The sequence below is a fragment of the Penicillium canescens genome (genome assembly GCF_028828765.1).
Source record: "Penicillium canescens strain IBT 15451 chromosome Unknown utg000005l_segment0_segment0, whole genome shotgun sequence".
Lineage (NCBI taxonomy): Eukaryota > Fungi > Ascomycota > Eurotiomycetes > Eurotiales > Aspergillaceae > Penicillium > Penicillium canescens.
In genome coordinates this window covers 2803167-2818855 of record NW_026703967.1, presented here as the reverse complement: position 1 = coordinate 2818855, position 15689 = coordinate 2803167, and the positions used below count along the sequence as shown (strand labels likewise).

The 15689-nt window shown below is 48.7% G+C and overlaps 9 protein-coding genes across 9 annotated transcripts; 5 read left to right on the top strand and 4 right to left on the bottom strand.

The window, feature by feature from the left end:
* Positions 1–90: 90 nt before the first annotated feature.
* Positions 91–1385, bottom strand: N7446_008677 (tyrosinase family protein; the record flags this gene model as incomplete). Its single annotated transcript, XM_058517422.1, has 5 exons — positions 91–434; positions 608–819; positions 878–963; positions 1012–1116; positions 1230–1385. The coding sequence occupies 5 exons, from the start codon at positions 1383–1385 to the stop codon at positions 91–93; spliced, it is 903 nt and encodes a 300-aa protein (XP_058371068.1).
* A 340-nt stretch (positions 1386–1725) lies between these two features.
* N7446_008676 (ubiquitin-specific protease UBP14) lies at positions 1726–4349 on the bottom strand (the record flags this gene model as incomplete). Its single annotated transcript, XM_058517421.1, has 6 exons — positions 1726–1870; positions 1922–3599; positions 3651–3924; positions 3986–4126; positions 4188–4255; positions 4319–4349. The coding sequence occupies 6 exons, from the start codon at positions 4347–4349 to the stop codon at positions 1726–1728; spliced, it is 2337 nt and encodes a 778-aa protein (XP_058371067.1).
* A 358-nt stretch (positions 4350–4707) lies between these two features.
* On the top strand, positions 4708–6840 carry N7446_008675 (replication factor A subunit protein RFA1; the record flags this gene model as incomplete). Its single annotated transcript, XM_058517420.1, has 7 exons — positions 4708–4751; positions 4807–4958; positions 5019–5032; positions 5077–5108; positions 5156–5699; positions 5790–6688; positions 6747–6840. 7 exons carry the CDS (start codon positions 4708–4710, stop codon positions 6838–6840), a joined length of 1779 nt encoding a protein of 592 aa, XP_058371066.1.
* A 465-nt stretch (positions 6841–7305) lies between these two features.
* N7446_008674 (DEAD/DEAH box helicase) lies at positions 7306–8535 on the top strand (the record flags this gene model as incomplete). Its single annotated transcript, XM_058517419.1, has 1 exon — positions 7306–8535. The coding sequence occupies one exon, from the start codon at positions 7306–7308 to the stop codon at positions 8533–8535; it is 1230 nt and encodes a 409-aa protein (XP_058371065.1).
* A 68-nt stretch (positions 8536–8603) lies between these two features.
* On the top strand, positions 8604–8859 carry N7446_008673 (uncharacterized protein; the record flags this gene model as incomplete). Its single annotated transcript, XM_058517418.1, has 2 exons — positions 8604–8638; positions 8682–8859. 2 exons carry the CDS (start codon positions 8604–8606, stop codon positions 8857–8859), a joined length of 213 nt encoding a protein of 70 aa, XP_058371064.1.
* Positions 8860–8864: 5 nt separating this feature from the next.
* N7446_008672 (oligosaccharide translocation protein RFT1) lies at positions 8865–10673 on the bottom strand (the record flags this gene model as incomplete). Its single annotated transcript, XM_058517417.1, has 3 exons — positions 8865–8952; positions 9022–9870; positions 9931–10673. 3 exons carry the CDS (start codon positions 10671–10673, stop codon positions 8865–8867), a joined length of 1680 nt encoding a protein of 559 aa, XP_058371063.1.
* Positions 10674–11137: 464 nt separating this feature from the next.
* Positions 11138–12319, bottom strand: N7446_008671 (OST3/OST6 family protein; the record flags this gene model as incomplete). The annotated part of the gene is made up of 4 exons (XM_058517416.1): positions 11138–11319; positions 11406–11761; positions 11823–11920; positions 11975–12319. The coding sequence occupies 4 exons, from the start codon at positions 12317–12319 to the stop codon at positions 11138–11140; spliced, it is 981 nt and encodes a 326-aa protein (XP_058371062.1).
* A 318-nt stretch (positions 12320–12637) lies between these two features.
* N7446_008670 (uncharacterized protein) lies at positions 12638–14304 on the top strand (the record flags this gene model as incomplete). Its single annotated transcript, XM_058517415.1, has 3 exons — positions 12638–12667; positions 12728–13018; positions 13078–14304. 3 exons carry the CDS (start codon positions 12638–12640, stop codon positions 14302–14304), a joined length of 1548 nt encoding a protein of 515 aa, XP_058371061.1.
* Positions 14305–14538: 234 nt separating this feature from the next.
* On the top strand, positions 14539–15687 carry N7446_008669 (RlmE family RNA methyltransferase; the record flags this gene model as incomplete). Its single annotated transcript, XM_058517414.1, has 7 exons — positions 14539–14709; positions 14776–14826; positions 14886–14912; positions 14970–15265; positions 15329–15377; positions 15430–15591; positions 15643–15687. 7 exons carry the CDS (start codon positions 14539–14541, stop codon positions 15685–15687), a joined length of 801 nt encoding a protein of 266 aa, XP_058371060.1.
* Positions 15688–15689: the final 2 nt, after the last annotated feature.

Genomic DNA, 15689 nt, shown 5'->3' with positions numbered 1-15689 from the left:
CAGCCAAGAATATTAGAAGCAATAGCCCGCTCACACCCAGCGTATTTATTAAGCCTTAAAAGCCTAGACACATCTCACACCAATCAAGTATCACACATAAACGTAACAAAAAGGTCCCATAGTAGTACTCATGAGCTCACCCATGGCAATAGGGCCACCGTTAGCATGTCCAATATCAATGACTGTCTCGAGTGTGACGTTAGGAGAGGCGGGTTGGTCTAGAAATGTGCTAGTTCCAGAGATCGCGTACTGTCTCGTTTCCAAATCTAAGCCCTGCCATATCCACCACACACGATCGATCATGCCATGATGAAGCCAGAAGCCCGGATCACCAGGACTGTTGTCAGCGTCGCGGCCAGGGTCACCGCCCATAGCGTAGTGACCAACACCATGAACACCTAGCGAGCGACTCCCCGGCATGCCCTGAGGTCGGACTGAAAGTCCCATACGCCATGATTGCCTAGGATAAGCCGCACAATCGACGTATAGTCAGCATATTCCTGTAGGACCACCGAAGCAAGGTCTCGTGTAAAGCAGCGGTGGTTATAGTCGAGGGGATTGGACACGCCCGTTATATTACCCCCGGGAAGAGATAGGAATGACGGACCCATGTTGACTGTATAGGAAGCAAATGGACCGCTAGTGACGCAGCCTCCACCAGTTCCAGGTGGGAGGACTGTAGGTGTATAATTGCCCAGAGGTACCTTGATATCCAATTGGTTTGGGATTGAGGCGCCATTTCCGGACAGGGAAGTATCGCTGCCATCAAACACTGGAGACTTCTCCATGGCATCAGCATCTGCGCCCCAGTCCCAGTAGCTAGATGCACACATTAAGAACAACATAGAAAACGGTAGAGTCAAAACGGGAGACTCACGGATAGTCACCAGCACAACCACAATCATCACGTAGGGCTTGCTCAAACTCATGGATAAAGAACCGATGCCAGCCTAGAAAGGTACCCTGTGGCGTATCAGCTAAGCCGTACTAGAAAGGAGAAGATAATCCTACCGTGCGATGAATAAAGAGTGTTTGGTTGAGGTGGGTGGCCACAAAATCGTCATACCGGGTTTTGGCCCCGGGGCCTTGATATGAAGGAGTACGTGAAGGTAACGCCTGTAGGCAAATCACGGCTTTGATGTATATCCTTTTCTCACTCACAGAGAAGGCTCTCCAATTGCGACGGACTTTGAGCTTTTCTAGAGTACAGCCTCGGTTGGAACGCTGACGAGCGTCTTTTTTGACATATAGAGGGCAAACTGGGCTAGCTCATCCAGTTGGATGGATGCAGTGACCGAAGATGAAGCAGTGTCAGCAAGTCCAGTACGCTGAATAGCGGCAATCAGGATGAGAAAAAGGAATATGCCCTTGGGAAAGAAAACCATATCTTCATCTGGAGAGAAGGACAGGAACACGTACAATATCTATAATAATGCGTCCTTTCCCCATAAATCCTGGATATTCACCTAAGCCATCTGTATGCCGTACAACCTGAAATGACTTGCTAGCTTGGGGAGTTTCGAGGATCATATCCCACGTAAGAGACGTGGGAGCATGAGACCAACTACTTAACTTAGCGCCAGCTGAAAGCATGTTACACTTATCCCCTTCCAGAAGACAGGGAAGTGGGAGGGAGAGAAAGAGAATAAAATATATGAATTTTTCCACTCCACCTTATGCAACCAACTCACGCCACACATGAAAAGAAAACGAAAATCTAATTTCCTAGACCCGTTTGAAGAAATACAGATATGCCGTTCTCTTCATCGCCTCAATGTCTTCAGATTGGACCACCTTTTCGTCATTGAACATAACCCATGACAGGTGGCTTTGACCGGGTAACGTTTTGCGAACGAAGGCAACATAATGTCTAGCGATAGTTAGTAAACCCACAATATAGAGAATGGAATGGATCGCTCACCCTGCATGGACAGAAGTGCCCTTGTGGCATACAATCGACCGTAATTCATAACGAGCAGGTAAGCTGACGAGTCCAACCTGGCCATCATGAGCTTGTGTATCATCACTTGTACCGGCACCTTCCTCGTCTACTGGCTCGTCAGGGTGACTGAAAACCCAATCAAGGGCCCGATTGACATCGCCATCGGTTGCAGCCAACGCTTGTCGAGCGCGGGGCGCCTCGATGCCCATATCGCCCAGCTGAGCAATTTTTGTCACGTCATGTTCAGCACCTTCGGATCCACCGCTTTGTTGACCCAGGGCCACCGGTTCATCGATGTCTGAATCTTCCATGTGGGCAAACAGCCAATTCATGGCAGCTTCTGGATCCGAGTTACCAGTGGCATGGAGGGCTTTCTCACACCTGACGGCAGGGAAGCCCATGCTTAAGAGTTGATCAAGTAGCTGTGGATTCGGTTCAAATGCCGTGGATTCCTCCACTTCTGGAAGTAGCTCCTCACTAGCATCATGCTCAGCAGCCATGTAGGAGCTGAAATCCAGTGGCTTGTCATCCACAAGGACAGGGATGTCGAGCTTTGTAGGGACCCAGTTGACTAATTCAAATCGACGAGCATTGACTGCTAATTCGTAAGGCAGCGTCTTGAATGTCGACCGTTTCATGAAGCCACCCTGGCTGGCACAGGCAGGGCATGTAAGCTCAACAACTTCACCCGAAGTAAAGATGTCCAGACACTCTGACAGAGTAATTGACTCATACTGACTTCCGGTCTCGTCCGAGGTAGTGGTGCGACGTGCGGGAACTGCAACAGAGATGTTGTCTTGCTCATCCACTCGATAGCGGACTTTCTTACAATGCAAACACTGGAGACGCTGCTCAACTAGGAAACGGAATTGCTGCACTGGATTCCGCCCACCAGAGTGCTTGGACAGGCTGATTAACTTGAACAGGTGGAGAAGGAATTCAAATGCGTCCTGCTGTCTCATGGTTGCAAATTCTTCGTGGCCCTGCCCTACCAGGTACTTGAACATGGTCGGCGCTAAACCCTTTTGATGGGCAGCTTCTGCATCCGGAGACGAAAGAAGGCGGGAATCGGGTCGGGAGTACCGTCCAGAGAGGATTCCATCCGCGAGTTTTCGTAATTGAGTCTCTAGGTCTTGCGCTGGTGCTTGACAAAGTGGTGGTTCTTCAGACGGCTGATAGTATCGCTCACAAAATCCGGCCACGGAGAAGATGCATTGCACGACGCTGGACAGATAACAGCTGTTCCCAAGGTTGGCCAGACCTGTAAAGCCGGGCCCAAAAACAGGGGTCAGCTCCCGGCCGTCCTCAGTCTTCATTGAGAATTCCCATAGTAGGTTGTGTTCAACCTGCATCTCCATCAGGCTCTTCTCAGTCTTTTCACGCCCGGCCAGATAAATTCCCCAATGCGCAAGATGCGTGGCCAGCTCTGGGTCCACTCTTTCCTCATTGCACTTATAGCAGTAGACGTCAGCCGAGCCCTCTGCTGTGATCGAGCCTAGCTTGACGGCAACCGCATGTGATGTTGAGTCGGCGTGAGTAAGACCATGTGAATTTCCCCGACTGCCACCGAACTGACTTCGTCCACAAGCTGTATTCCCGCATTCCAAACACAGCCAGAGGTTCTCGGACAGATCGCACTCTGTACAATGGCTTGAATCTAGCGACCAATTAGTACCGTAGTCAAAGTACTGGTGTGAGTCGTAAATACCTTTGGATGCGGCTTGTTCAGACTCTTGTTGAACTAGACAGAGGGTATGCTCGCAAGGAACAAATTCTTGCTCCCAGGCCTTGATTTCTTCTCTCTTGGCAAAGGTCATTGCGGTCATAATACCTTCAATTACCACAGGTAGATTGCCAATGCTCTTATCGACATCGTGCTGAGAGCATTCATAGCATACCACCGAGGTAGCAATATCATACCTATCCTCTTCTGTCTCGGCGGCGATGGCAAGCTTGGAAATTTTCGGCGGAGGCTCGTCACGCTATCATTTTGAGGCATTAGCATCATTGATCTCGAACCAGAAATGTGATTGGAGGTCTTACCTGGATCTTTTTGGGAGTTCTCCGGATATTAAGAGCTAGGGAGTGACCGAACCGCTTGTAATGGAGGAGAGCATGGTCCCTATCACCGGAACATCCACCATTAAAACAATGCAGACAGACGTTGAGACCGCTTTCGTCATCCTTTTGAGTTGAGAGTCAGACCAACTGTGGGGTACACAGAGCAGGAAGCAAAACCACATACGATAGAATCAAAGCACTGGGTGCAATCATCTCGATAAACAGCCTGAGAAGGCCCCGGTGGAATGAGATCTGCGGCACAAGATAAACTGTCAGTTTAGTGCGTTATGATTCATATATAGTATGGTCACAAACCCGCGGCACTGGCATGGAAGCAAGAGGCCATATTCAGAAGGTAAATCTGTAGTTCAGACTCTGAAAGCACCTGTTAGAAATTGAGTAGGCAGGGATGACGAGAAAAGGATTCCCGATGCGGCAGATCAAGGCAGTTCCGGGATGCGTGGGGTAAGCTGGGAGCTGGGCCTGAGGCACCGAGGGTCATGTGGTGGGGTTCAGCCACTTAACGCGTTATTTTTCTCAACACGCGTCGTGCGTCGTGCACCTTTCACCCAAGCCAACCCCAACTTGCTCTACAAGTTTGCACGTCCTTTCTTCCATAATCGATTATTTCCCACTCTCTCATAGTCTATCGGATTCCATTTCTTTCGAACCGTGTTTTTACCTCCATCGCAAGTCATAACATCATGGCTTCTGATGCAGCATCCCAGGTCACTGTTGGGGCTCTCAGGTTTGATTTCCAACAAGCTCCTTAACAAACTATATTCTAATCATACCATACACAGTGCCATCTTCGATGAGACTAAACCCCAGGTCCGGGAACCCATTGTTCAGTGCGTCCAAATCAAGGCGTTGCCACCTCAGCCAAACCATCCAGACCGATACCGGGCTGTTTTCAGCGACATTGCGAATTATGTCCAGACAATGCTTGCAACCCGTATGTTAACTTGATCTTCGACTTTATTTGCACACTTGGGGTAACTGACCGACCTGAAAGAAGCGAACCATGTGGTGACAGATGGTTCCCTCAAAAGGGTTCTTTTGTACGACTGAAGTCATTCCAATCAAACTCTGTCAAGGGAAAAAAGTGAGTTTATTTGAGATGTTTCACTGGACCATACTTATCAATTGCAGAATTCTCATCATCTTGGACCTTGAAGTTCTGAAGGAACTGGGCGAGGCTGATAAAATCGGTGAACCCAAGCCCCTCGAGGTGAAAGGCGAGGAAGAAGAAGCCAACCAACCGACAACAATCTCCAGCAATGGATTTTATGGCTCCAAGATGGAGGGCGCACAGGCTCAAGCCGCCAGCCGGGCCCAGCCCACGCGACCCTCTGCGGCTGCCTCTGCCCATGCCACAATCTATCCCATCGAAGCTATCTCTCCGTATTCCAACAAATGGACGATGAAAGCGCGATGCACTAGCAAGTCCAATATCAAGACATGGCACAACAAGAATGGCGAGGGCAAACTGTTTAGTGTCAATTTATTGGACGACAGTGGTGAAATCCGTGCCACTGGATTCAACGATCAGTGTGATGCCCTTTATGATCTCTTCCAGGAGGGAAGTGTTTATTACATCTCGAGTCCTTGCCGTGTACAAATTGCCAAGAAGCAATTCACAAATCTCAACAACGACTATGAGCTTACTTTTGAGAGAGATACCCTCGTCGAGAAGGTAAGTATCCTGTTCGCTTCGCTAATTCCTATGCCACCTCTCCTTACCTTTCTGTTTTACTGTGCCGCTAACCCTCATGCCTTGTAATAGGCAGAGGAACAAAATGATGTCCCCCAAATTCGGTTCAACTTCACCACTGTTGCTGATCTGCAGACCGTCGAAAAGGACACGACCACGGATGTCATTGGCGTGCTAAAGGATGTCGGTGAAACATCTCAGATTGTGTCAAAGAGCACCGGCAAGCCATACGACAAGCGCGAGCTTACGCTGGTAGATAACACAGGATTTTCTGTTCGCTTGACAATCTGGGGCGCAACCGCGAATAATTTTGGTGTGGCGCCCGAGTCGATTGTCGCGTTCAAGGGAGTCAAGGTTTCAGACTTTGGTGGAAGGAGCCTGAGTCTTTTGAGTTCGGGCTCAATGACTGTCGACCCTGACATTGGTGAGGCTCATCGGCTCCGAGGCTGGTACGACGCCCAAGGCAGGTCGGAAAACTTTACTTCCCATGCTTCATTGTCCAATGCTACAAATTCATCCACGAAGACCGACAAATTCAAAACCGTTGCACAGGTTCGGGAGGAACAATTGGGCATGTCTGAACAGCCGGATTACTTCTCCCTGAAAGCCACTGTGATCTACATCAAGCAGGACTCTACCTGGTGCTACCCTGCCTGCCCCTCTGAGAACTGCAACAAGAAGGTAACAGAACTTGACCCCGGCCAATGGCGCTGTGAAATGTGTGACAAAACCTACCCTAAGCCCGAGTATCGTTTCATTATGCCTATTAGTGTCAGCGATCACACTGGCCAGCTTTGGCTCAGTTGTTTTGATGACACTGGAAGAAAGATTATGGGAACCTCGGCCGATGAATTGATGCAGCTTAGTGAAAATGACCCTGTCGCCTGTGGTGAAGTTTTCCAAAATGCCAATTGCCAGACATGGAGCTTCAGGTGTCGAGCGAAGATTGACAACTTCGGTGAACAGCAACGGTAAGAACAACCATGAATATTTGGACTTGCGCGGACCTTCTGCTAATTGTGTCTCTAGTGTTCGATACCAGGTTTCATCTTCCCAGGCAATCAATTACTCTGAAGAAGCCTCTCGCCTTGCCAATATCATCAACTCCTACAGCATTGAGTAGATGAAGATGGAAGACAGGGGCGTTACCCGATTCCCGAATATCTTTATCTGATGCTAGTATGCACTAAGAACCTCATTTGTTTAAACGTATTTCTTTTCCCCTATGCTGTTCAGAACACTCTGATCTCACTAGTAGTCTATCTTTTCTTTCTTTCTATTCCTGTGCTCTCCTCCGACCCAAGATTTCGTACCAGATAAATGTAAGAGGAAGAACCACAGTCGCGGTAACATTATAGATGCGGTGAGAAACACTTGTCCTAATTTAGAAGGCGGTATATACCCCCATTACCTATGTGGGTAGTTTGGTAGGCGGAGAATTTTGGCAATAGTCAATAACTTATTTTTTTTTCTCTCCTCCCGTCTGCCGGTTCAATCACAGCCAGAGAATTCAGATTTGCATTTGAATTGCTCTTTTTTTCGTTATTATTCTTCAAAAATTTCCACACACCAACACAGAAAATCAGTCATGGGTAAACGCCATCATGACTCAACGGAGCAGCGACCGAAGAAGAAGTCGAAGTCCGAGAAGCCCGCAAAAGCTCCTAAAGACAATGAAAACGGAGACGAGAAGGCAACAAAGAAAACATCTTATTCTGAAGCCCCCGCTCTCTCCAAGCTTCCTCAATCGGAGATTGAAACCTACATGACCGAAAAGATTATCAAAATCACTGATCCTCTAGCCGGTGCGCCCAAGTTCCGTCCACTCCTTTCGTTTGACTACTTGCCAGAATGCGACACTGCCCTGTACTCTCAACTGAAGGATTTCCCCGCACCCACGCCGATTCAATCTACCACCTGGCCGCTTCTGTTTGCTGGCCGTGATGTGATTGGCATTGCGGAGACTGGAAGTGGCAAAACCTTGGGTTTTGGCTTGCCATGTCTGAAGAAATTGATCGATTCCAAGTCAAGCAAGAAGCCCTACCACCCAAGGGCAGTGATCATCTCACCAACTCGAGAGCTTGCAATGCAGATCTATGACCAGCTCATCAAGTATGCCGGCTCCGAGAAGACCACAGTAACATGTATCTACGGAGGTGTAGGCAAGGATGAACAGCGTCACGCCCTTCAAACGGCTGCCATCGTCGTTGCCACGCCTGGTCGTTTAAAGGATCTGCAGAACGACGGCTCTGTGAACCTTGGCAAGGTCAATTACCTCGTCTTGGATGAGGCAGATCGCATGCTTGACAAGGGTTTCGAGCAGGACATCAAGGATATCATCCAGCCAATGCCCGTCTCTAGGAGACAGACAGTCATGTTCACAGCAACATGGCCCCGATCAATTCAGAACCTTGCAGCAACATTCATGAACTCCCCCGTGACTGTTACCATTGGAGGAGACCCGTCCGCTGATCCTCGTGCCAACACGAGAATCAAGCAAGTCGTTGAGGTTGTTGATCCCCGAGAAAAGGAAGGCCGACTTATTCAGCTACTCAGCCGGTCTCAAAAGGGCCAATCGCCCGAGAAGGTCTTGGTGTTCTGTCTCTACAAGAAGGAGGCCATGCGAGTGGAGAACCTTATCAGAAACAAAGGATTCAAAGTCGCTGGTATCCACGGTGATTTGAACCAGTCTGACAGATTCCGCAACCTTGATGCTTTCAAGAAGGGCACTGCCACTGTTCTTGTGGCAACCGATGTGGCGGCGCGTGGTCTTGATATCCCAGCCGTAAAGCTGGTCATTAACGTCACCTTCCCCTGACTGTTGAAGACTACGTGCACCGGATTGGAAGAACTGGTCGTGCTGGGGCCGAGGGTCATGCTATTACCATGTTTACTGAAACTGACAAGGGACTGTCTGGCGGGTACGTTACTCACATCTCCATTAAAATCGAAACATCTTTCCAGTGCTGTGCTAATTTTGAGCAGATTGATCAATGTTCTTAAGGCCGCCAAGCAAGACGTTCCAGAAGATCTGCTGAAGTTTGGAACCACAGTCAAGAAGAAGCAGCACGATTCATACGGCGCTTTCTATAAGGACATTGGTACAGACAAAGCGGCGACGAAGATCACTTTTGACGATTGATTGCTCTACTGCCTCTTGTCTTTCCCGCGTGAGGATACTCTGTCACGAATTCTTGTCAACTGGCTCATCAAATATTCCTTTTCAATGTAGAATCTATCATTTTAGTCAGGCGTTAGGAACAAGAACAAATAGAAGCGATATATCTGAAACAGTATCACTTACATCACAAGAACATAGGTGCCACTAAAGCCACACGCTCGGAAAAATCCCAGTCTTGAGTTTTCTAGTGTTTGTTGGGTCATGATCACACTAGCTAAAGCTCCGATGATGAAGCTAGCAGGTCGGATTGCTACTTCGCTTGCGGGGAGATGTTCTCCATGCCGATGGAGGTACGACGTGATGAAGTTGAAACTCCAAAGAGTCCGAACAGCCATGTTCACGATGTTAGCCAGGACCAACCCGTAAGCGCCCAGATTTCCTAGCTCAAGGAACATGTAGGCCGCTACAGCATAACAGGCGGAAAAGACACCCATCCACCCCGTTTGTCGCCGTATCTCGCGAGGATTGGCTGCAGATGATACAAACGCTTCGGTGATTCCATTGAGTGCCAGAAATGGAATATAGTAGCAGTAGACGGAAAGCAGATCGCCAACTTTCGGGGAAGCCCACTGGCGACCTCCTAAGATATGCAGCAACTGTGGGACCATCATGGGCCCCAACGGGAAAATGAGGACTGAAAGCAGCTGGTAGGCGTGCAGAATATCTACAAGATGATTTTTGGCAGTGCGGATATGCATGCCACTCAGCTTCCCGCTCTCATTTGGGCTCATGAGGGTTGAAAATAGGTTCCGGCTGCTCTCTTCCAGTGGTTGGAAGATGATACGTGCAACAAGGCCACCGTAATTTGATGCAAGAGAGTATATGCCTTGGTCTTCTAGCCCTGAAAGGGCTGCGAGAAGCATGGTGTCGCCTTGTGTGAGCAAATGTTTCACCAGAGATTGGAAAAATACATTAGCAGCAAGTGACGTTAATTGGCGTGAGAAGAGTCCCAGGATGTAGTTTGACTGATCACTGTTGCTCATTAACAAACTGCTCAAAGTGTGATTTTGGACGAGGCGAATTTTGCCTTACCTGGATTGCACGCGTGTTAACAAGAAAGAGAATTGCTTATTGTCTGGTCCCTTCAGTAAAAGCAAGGAATAGCCAGAAAGAAGCGCAAACGAGTATACAAGGTGGCCTAGAGCAAACGGGATCACACCGAGGTTATAGTTGGCCCGAGAGCCATATATAAAGGCAGCAGATGTTACAGCACTCCTAAGAAATGCTGCTGGCATCTCCGCGGCAGCACGCTTCTCATACAGCATATGTTGCTGCACCACCGCAAAAAACGGCTCGGTGCTGAGCTCTATGAGAGCTGCAAGGCCGGTGATTGCCACGCTGAGGCGGAAAAAAGCGATATTTGAAGCTTCATCTGACACAAAGCACTGATATAGTATGGTGAAAAAGAGAGTTGCGGGAACACCAAGGGCAAGACTCAAATAAGACACATTCACCACTGCCTGAGATGCCATACACTGCGTGGCTAATGATGCATCTTTTGCTTGACCGTGATTGTTGCTCTTGGATGAAGATGACGCAGGCTGTCTCTGAATGGCCATTCGAATGCTCTCTCTTGAAAAATACAGGATTGAAACTTGAAAGAGCTCGAGCTGGGCTGCTATCCCCAGTACAGCCGGTGAAAGAGTGCGCAGAATCAGCTGGTTTGAGGCAAAGGTGAAGATCCTGGATGTTAATTGAATCATGATTAAGAATGTTGTGCCTGTCGCGGACGAAGCCAGGATCTTGCCCATACGGGCATCACCGGGTTTAGCCATGTATCTGGCGAGACCCAGTCTAACTAGGAAGATGAAATTTATCAGAAAGATGTGGGAAAAGCAGTGTTCGTAAGGGATGAAAAGCTGTGAAAGCGGAGTGGGGGTTCCGCGGCACTGCAGGAGTGCAGGAGCTCGTCTCCATACTATTTATTGGCTTCTAGGCATTTCAGCTACAATCAGGTTCTACAAATGTACAGCTGGATTATTTTGAGGGACAAGTATATTGTAGATCTATTCTCATGGATATTGCTTTAACTCATGGGTAAAAAGCCCTATGGCAAAAGAAAACCTGTCCATGGGCCAGTCCGTGCAACAAATCACCATTTTCTTCCACGAGGTGACTGGAGCCACTGGCCACAACAGTCAACATAGGAACAGGTTGAAATACATTGGGATGTCAGCAATCAACCCAATAATGATATGTTTTCAGGAGTCACCATCCTGCACTATTGATCGAGTTGGCTCTAGAATGGAGGCAGATAGAATGGATAACCGCCATTCTTAGCCTTGAAAACACTCAGAAGGAAGCTGTATGTTCCAAAAAGGACGGCTGCCCAGATCAAGACGGCTAGCTGTTGACCTTTGACATCTTCCATGCGAGGAACCTTCAGGGCAAGTGCGATTGTAGCGAAGGATAGAACAGCATCTGGAGAAGCGGTTAGAATCAATGAAGCTGCACACGCGGAAGAGGCCAAATTGAAGACAGAACAAGCCCCTTAAATTCACACTTACAGATAGCAGCCACAATTTGGGTCTCCATCCCGAACTGATTCTGGAAACCGCCGGCAAAGTAGCTAATGCCACCTCGTCCATCACCTGCAACATATGGAACCTTCCGAATGTGATTGAACATTTGACCACTTGTAAACAGCAGAATGGCGATCAGACTGATTGCAGCCCACAGGTTCCGGTTCTGCACAATTGGTAGCACATATGGGTAAAGTACCGCAGAGAGGGTGACAGAAGCCATGAGGATGGTAATAGTTGTCACAATGCGCATGTAGTTAATAGGTCGAACGAGAGGGGGCTTGGGGCCGTCGGGAAGTTGACGTTCAATCCAGGAATAGATCTGGTCGGCTGAGATCGGGCTGTTGAAGTTGGACACGTTAGTGGGAAAAGATTCCAGGGACCTAGAGTTTAAAGACATACCCGGTGAAATCAAATCGAAGAGGATCTCCTTCCACCTTGGCAAATGGACCGATGGTTGGAGGGAACACAAGCAACACAGGCGCAGTTTGGAGCATGAGCTGCTTGGGTCAGTCACTGTTGCACGATCCATGGGTTCCAGTCAAATTGCCTACCTTTTGGAAGACTGCCTTTCCATTATCAAAGTCAAGTGTTCCATAGACCACCTTGAGATCATCGGGCTTGGTACCCTTATTCCAGCTTCGGGCGATCAAATCCCATTCTGGCTCAAAGTCACGGCACAGAAGACAGCCAAAACGGGCATCTGTGGCAGTTAAAATAACCACAGCAAAATAATCTCGAGGTTCTGAGGTCAATTCCTCATACGATGCGCTGTCCAGATCGACAGGCCCCGAGCGAGACAGGGATTGATATCTTGCAAACTTGTCCGGGGTTGACTTTGCGGACAGTACGCATGACACGACCGAAAGAAGCAGGAAAAGGGCCGTCCAGAGCTTCATGTTGACATGACAAGGAGCTGGACAGCTTTATATAAGGTGATTCTATACTGCAATTGAGAATTTCTCAGTTGTAATTCACGATGATTGAACACGTCGAGCAGTTAAGTCCAGGTGTCCACTATCAACCTGTTACGGGGTACAGCTTACATAAGACAAATCGGGGTAATCGCCCCAAAACACCGACGCGTCTACCCTTGCGTGGACATCGTTACTTTTGGTATAGCACCACACATAACTTATTCAGCTTTATTGGGCTTAATTGGCCGTATTCTTCTTATTTCAGTCTTCTTTTTTCAGTCTTACCCTGGTATTCTCATCATGGCAATGGCTCAAGGAGCAGCTGTCGATGTATGGTGGATGCCATAAACTCAAAGAGGACATTCAGGAAATGCTAACTTGTTTATGTAGTGCGAGATGTCCATGAGGACTGTGCATCTGGAGAAGGAGTATGAGAAAAGCCTGTCAGACTCTGCGCGTCTTCTGGAAGGCGAGAGAGATCGTGTGCGACGCATGGAGCACTTGTTCTTGGAATTCGAAAACGAAGCTCTCCGATCACAGTTGGATGAAGCGAACGAACACCTCCTGCGGTTCACCAACGCTGATTCCGAGGCCTGTGTTCAACTTCAGGAAGCCTGCCGGGAAATTGATCGCTTGGAACGTCACGCGCAAAGTTCGTCGAGCGAGATAGACCGACTCAGAGTAAGCTCCAACCCTCTTGCTGGATAGTCTCGTGGAATTTGTCCCATTGACAGTAACAGGAAGAACTCGCCAGCCGGAAGCATACTTCGACCAGCTACAACGCAATCTTTGCTGAGAAGGTTCGCCTTTCCAAAGATCTTGCAGGCCTACAAACAGAAATGGAACGGCTCAAGGCCCAAAGTTCATCACATCAGGCTATGGTTGCCGAGAAAAATGAGATGGAACGGCAGCTGAATTCTCTGGAGATTCAACTTGATAACGAAAAACATGCCCACGAACGCACTCAGGCTAAGGGATCGCAGCAAACAGCGGAGATAACCAAACTATCTGCACGAGTGGATGAGTTACGAAATGAACTAGCGGGGGAATCGCGAACAAAACAACAGCAAGAACTGGACAAACGGCGACAGAGGTCAGAATTTGACAGCCAGCGCGCAGTGCTTGAGGGGAAGATTGATTCGCTAAAACAGCAATTACGATCGACCAAGGACAAGCTACAGGAAGCTCAGAATGAATTATTGCAGCGACACAACGGCAAAGTGGACAGAGGAGATGATTCGGAACCACGCTCTCGAACTATCCCACTCCAGCGCCCTGGACCCAGTGGTCATGTTGGGGTCACGATTGCAACTCCTGGCGCAGTTCGAGTTCAAGAGAAGATGAAAAGAGACTCGGCCTTGCCTGGTGACAAATCGGCGTTCTCTATTACTCCCTTCTTGAACCGCACAGGTGCACCGGCAGATTCCCCGTTGAGTTCAGTGGCAGACGAAGATGACATGCGTGAAGATGCCGATACCACACATGAACTACTTCGCACAGGAAACCCCATTGGCCAGCCCAGGCGCATTGGTTCTGCCTTGCGGCGCCAATTGTCTCCAACCCAAGATCGCAACCCCATCAGTAAACCAGCGAAATCGAGGGCGCGTGATGTCTCGGCAACAAAAAATGATTTCAAGAAGCCAGCCAACCGCCTGGATCGCCAGATGCTACCCATTGATACTGATGATGAACAGCTTAGTGAACACGAGCAGGTCAAGCCGAAAAAACGCAAACTAGGTGGTCCACGAGACCGAAGTTTGATGGAGGAAGAGGATGATGATGATGATGGAGAGCCTCGCCAGAACAAGAAAGTTGGGCGCAAACTTGCACTAGGGGCTGGCCGTACGTCAAAGTTAGGTGGTATGCAGCAACCAAGCACGTCTAATGGCGAGCGACTGCAACGAGGTCTTGGATTCGGTGCACCTATGGGATTTTCTCCGTTGAAACGGGACCGCAAACAACTCTGATGACAGTTAGACTTAGAATAATTATTTTCTGTCAATTCCTATGCCAGCGTAATCACATATTAGCGCTTAATCCACCATCTCTTGAATCAATGGAACGGTATTTACAGATATATCCCGTGTATATAAATAAACTCATGCCGGGGACATCGGCGGTCCACTTTATTTTGCCGGCAGAAAGCAAAAGCTCCTTGTGAATCTCGGACCCCAGAGGACTTCTCTCCCCACCTTCACGCCATGTTTGCATTATTGCCAATCACATGGCGACACGCTTGTCGCCATGGCGCATTATACCAGGCAAGACAGGCCTCGTCGAAGCGCTGGCAGGCTCGACAGCAAAAGGATCAGTTCACGAGAGAAGCAGCAGTGCAAGGGCTGAAAAGCAGAGCCGCTTTTAAATTATTGCAGGTAAACGGCGCTTATCTTATTCTCTTTTCTCAAAGCATATGAACCTGACATGGACTCTGCGGTTAGATCGACGAGAAATATAGAATTTTCAAGGGTGGGCAGACAGTTGTTGACTTGGTATGCTAATCGTTTGTCTCCCGGTTCGGACTGGCAATTGATCTCATTGGATTGTATAGGGCTATGCGCCAGGCTCATGGTCTCAGGTATGTTATGCCCCATTTTGAATAGTGGCTGTCGACATTCGAAATTAATCCCAGAAGGTGGCTGCAAACCGCACCCAACCGTACGGTCGAGTCCTCGGTGTCGACATCATCCCAGCCCAGCCACCGAAAGGAGTGTCTACAATCCAGGGCAATTTCCTCGCACCCGAAATTCAAACATATATTCGAGACTTTCTCCGCAGTCCCGACCGAGGCAGACCGCGCCAGCCCGGCCTTCAGGGCGATTCTAGTGCCAGTCTTTTGGAACCGACTTTAGATTCTGAACACCCTGACGAAAAATCTCGTGGAAGTGATAAAATACTTGAAAGAACGGTGGATGTGGTTCTAAGCGATATGTCTGCTCCCTGGTACCAGACGTCCGGATTCTGGAAACGAAGTCTAAGTGCTCCCTATAACAGGATGATGAACACCAGCGGTCTCAATTTCAGGGATCATGCTGGCAGTATGGTATGAACCCCCCTACTACACCTTGAGGTTGGATGTTTCTGACTCTAAGCAGGATCTCTGCCACGCGGCTTTACGCTTCAGCACAGAGGTTTTGAAAACAGGCGGTCATTTTGTCTGCAAATTCTACCAAGGCGCCGAGGACAAAGAGTTGGAGCAGCAATTGAGAGATCTATTCAAAAAGGTCCATCGGCTAAAACCCGAATCATCTCGCAGCGTAAGGTTTGCCTTGTCCAATCTGAACATGCTCAGCTAAAGCAATCGGCAGGAATCCAAAGAAGCATTTTTTGTTGGTCTGGAGCGGAAACCATGAAT